Raw genomic sequence first — 4,202 nt, 5'->3', positions numbered from 1 at the left:
GCGTGGGTGTGGCGCGGGCCTCCCACCTCAGCGAGGGTGTGGCGCGGGCCTCCCACCTCAGCGTGGGTGTGGCGCGGGCCTCCCACCTCAGCGAGGGTGTGGCGCGGGCCTCCCACCTCAGCGTGGGTGTGGCGCGGGCCGCCCACCTCAGCGAGGGTGTGGCGCGGCGTGATGATGTGATAACACATCACTGGTATCACCACCACCACCCCCTACTGATAGTGGGGGGTGGTGGTGGTGGTAGTGGGGGTGGTGGTGGTGGTAGTGGGGGTGGTGGTGGTGATAGTGGGGGTCGTGGTGGTGATAGTGGTGGTGGTGGTGGTGATTGTGGTGGTGGTGGTGGTGATAGTGGGGGTGGTAGTGGTGATTGTGGGGGTGGTGGTGGTGATAGTGGGGGGTGGTGGTGGTGATAGTGGGGGTGGTGGTGGTGATTGTGGGGGTGGTGGTGGTGATAGTGGGGGTGGTGGTGGTGATAGTGGGGGTGGTGGTGGTGATAGTGGTAGTGGTGGTGGTGATAGTGAGTATCCATCCCACCACCACCACCACCACTTAATGAGGAGGTGGTTCTCATTAACCGTAGTGAGAGAGCGTGCACATGCAGGAGGTGCTGAACAAGCAGGTATAATCCTCCTCCCCGCTCACCGGCCATGGACCCACCCACCCATCACCTGCGGCCTCACACCACTAGCATCCCGGTATCCTATGTAACATTCACAACTTGTTTGATCAACAATATTGTTTGTCAATCGGTGTGGCGGTCAGGCCATACAACCACCATGAATGGTCTATAGGGCGTTGTAAGTGGAGGCATTACAACCATAGAGGCAGTTGTGGTGTGTGTGTGTGTGTGTGTGTGGGTGTGTGTGTGTGTGTGTGTGTGTGTGTGTGTGTGTGTGTGTGTGTGTGTGTGTGTGTGTGTGTGTGTGTTGGGGTTAATGCTGGCCCCTCCTACACGTCTGAAGGTTAAAGTCGTACTTCAGGTAGTCATACACCTCCCTCCCTCCCCCCCCCCTCCCTCCCTCCCTCCCTCCCTCTCTCTCTCTCTCTCTCTCTCTCTCTCTCTCTCTCTCTCTCTCTCTCTCTCTCTCTCTCTCTCTCTCTCTCTCTCTCTCTCTCCAGTGTCTCCGAGGTGATGTACAGGGTATCGGAGCCTCCAAGATAGCGACCAAGGTATCCTAGCCTGCTAGATAACTAACGACCATCAAGAAGCGCCATAAGTAGTTAGCGAGGGGTTGTGGAGGTGAAGAGGGGCCCAGGGCCCTGAGAGGCGCCCAGGGCCCTGAGAGGCGCCCAGGGCCCTGAGAGGTGAGGAGGGCCTTAGAGGTGAGGGGGACCCTGGTGGGGTCCATACCTGCCTGGCTGGTCCGGGACATTAGGCAGAGTGTGACCAGGTGGGGGCCCTCACCCTGCAGGTCCCCTTCACAGGCTTTAAGGTGGTCCCTCTTTAGTCTTCTCAATCACTCTTGTACACTCTCTAGCAACCTCTAACTGGAGGCACCACTGGAGGCACTACTGGAGGCACCACTGGAGGCACTACTGGAGGCACCACTGGAGGCACCACTGGAGGCACCATTGGAGGCACTACTGGAGGCACTACTGGAGGCACCACTGGAGGCACCACTGGAGGCACTACTGGAGGCACCACTGGAGGCACCACTGGAGGCACTGCTGGAGGAACCACTGGAGGCACTACTGGAGGCACCACTGGAGGCACCACTGGAGGCACTGCTGCAGGCACCACTGGAGGCACCACTGGAGGCACTGCTGGAGGCACCACTGGAGGCACTACTGGAGGCACCACTGGAGGCACCACTGGAGGCACTGCTGGAGGCACCACTGGAGGCACCACTGGAGGCACCACTGGAGGCACCACTGGAGGCACTACTGGACGCACCACTGGAGGCACCACTGGAGGCACTACTGGAGGCACCACTGGAGGCACTGCTGGAGGCACCACTGGAGGCACCACTGGAGGCACCACTGGAGGCACCATTGGAGGCACTACTGGAGGCACTACTGGAGGCACCACTGGAGGCACCACTGGAGGCACTACTGGAGGCACCACTGGAGGCACCACTGGAGGCACTGCTGGAGGCACCACTGGAGGCACCACTGGAGGCAACATTGGAGGCACCACTGGAGGCACTACTGGAGGCACCACTGGAGGCACTACTGGACGCACCACTGGAGGCACTACTGGAGGCACCACTGGAGGCACCACTGGAGGCACCATTGGAGGCACTACTGGAGGCACTACTGGAGGCACCACTGGAGGCACCACTGGAGGCACTACTGGAGGCACCACTGGAGGCACCACTGGAGGCACTGCTGGAGGCACCACTGGAGGCACCACTGGAGGCACCATTGGAGGCACCACTGGAGGCACTACTGGAGGCACCACTGGAGGCACTACTGGACGCACCACTGGAGGCACTACTGGAGGCACCACTGGAGGCACCACTGGAGGCACCACTGGAGGCACCACTGGAGGCACTACTGGACGCACCACTGGAGGCACCACTGGAGGCACTACTGGAGGCACCACTGGAGGCACTGCTGGAGGCACCACTGGAGGCACCACTGGAGGCACCACTGGAGGCACCACTGGAGGCACCACTGGAGGCACTACTGGACGCACCACTGGAGGCACCACTGGAGGCACTACTGGAGGCACCACTGGAGGCACTGCTGGAGGCACCACTGGAGGCACCACTGGAGGCACCACTGGAGGCACTACTGGACGCACCACTGGAGGCACTACTGGACGCACCACTGGAGGCACCACTGGAGGCACCACTGGAGGCACCACTGGAGGCACTACTGGACGCACCACTGGAGGCACCACTGGAGGCACTACTGGAGGCACCACTGGAGGCACTGCTGGAGGCACCACTGGAGGCACCACTGGAGGCACCACTGGAGGCACCACTGGAGGCACCACTGGAGGCACTACTGGACGCACCACTGGAGGCACCACTGGAGGCACCACTGGAGGCACTACTGGACGCACCACTGGAGGCACTACTGGAGGCACCACTGGAGGCACTACTGGACGCACCACTGGAGGCACTGCTGGACGCACCACTGGAGGCACTACTGGAGGCACCACTGGAGGCACCACTGGAGGCACTACTGGAGGCACCACTGGAGGCACCACTGGAGGCACTGCTGGAGGCACCACTGGAGGCACTACTGGAGGCACCACTGGAGGCACCACTGGAGGCACTGCTGGAGGCACCACTGGAGGCACCACTGGAGGCACCACTGGAGGCACCACTGGAGGCACTACTGGACGCACCACTGGAGGCACCACTGGAGGCACTACTGGAGGCACCACTGGAGGCACTGCTGGAGGCACCACTGGAGGCACCACTGGAGGCACCACTGGAGGCACCATTGGAGGCACTACTGGAGGCACTACTGGAGGCACCACTGGAGGCACCACTGGAGGCACTACTGGACGCACCACTGGAGGCACTACTGGACGCACCACTGGAGGCACTACTGGAGGCACCACTGGAGGCACTACTGGACGCACCACTGGAGGCACTACTGGAGGCACCACTGGAGGCACCACTGGAGGCACTACTGGAGGCACTACTGGACGCACCACTGGAGGCACCACTGGAGGCACTACTGGAGGCACCACTGGAGGCACTGCTGGAGGCACCACTGGAGGCACTACTGGACGCACCACTGGAGGCACCACTGGAGGCACCACTGGAGGCACTACTGGACGTACCACTGGAGGCACCACTGGACGTACCACTGGAGGCACTACTGGACGTACCACTGGAGGCACTACTGGAGGCACCACTGGAGGCACTACTGGACGTACCACTGGAGGCACTACTGGAGGCACCACTGGAGGCACCACTGGAGGCACCACTGGAGGCACTACTGGACGCACCACTGGAGGCACTACTGGACGCACCACTGGAGGCACCACTGGAGGCACCACTGGAGGCCCCACTGGAGGCACCACTGGAGACCCCACTGGAGGCACCACTGGAGGCACTACTGGAGGCACCACTGGAGGCACCACTGGACGCACTACTGGACGCACCACTGGAGGCACCACTGGAGGCACCACTGGAGGCACTACTGGAGGCACCACTGGAGGCACCACTGAGGGCACTACTGGAGGCACCACTGGAGGCACTACTGGAGGCACCACTGGAGGTACCACTGGACGCACTACT

The 4,202-nt window shown here is 62.1% G+C and overlaps 1 protein-coding gene across 1 annotated transcript in view; it reads right to left on the bottom strand.

The window, feature by feature from the left end:
• Positions 1–212: 212 nt before the first annotated feature.
• LOC138353770 (mucin-21-like) overlaps positions 213–4,202 on the bottom strand; it is a gene marked incomplete at its 5' end in the record, with an annotated part of 13,617 nt that continues 9,627 nt past the window's right edge. Inside the window, 3 exon segments of the mRNA XM_069307170.1 lie at positions 213–404; positions 406–548; positions 3,974–4,202. The exon segment at positions 3,974–4,202 is cut by the window's right edge and continues 274 nt beyond it. Coding sequence (XP_069163271.1) covers positions 213–404; positions 406–548; positions 3,974–4,202 — 564 coding nt within the window.

This window comes from Procambarus clarkii, chromosome 59 (genome assembly GCF_040958095.1).
Source record: "Procambarus clarkii isolate CNS0578487 chromosome 59, FALCON_Pclarkii_2.0, whole genome shotgun sequence".
In the NCBI taxonomy this organism is placed as follows: domain Eukaryota; kingdom Metazoa; phylum Arthropoda; class Malacostraca; order Decapoda; family Cambaridae; genus Procambarus; species Procambarus clarkii.
The sequence above is the reverse complement of the archived record's forward strand: the minus strand, read 5'-3'. Positions and strand labels throughout refer to the sequence as shown.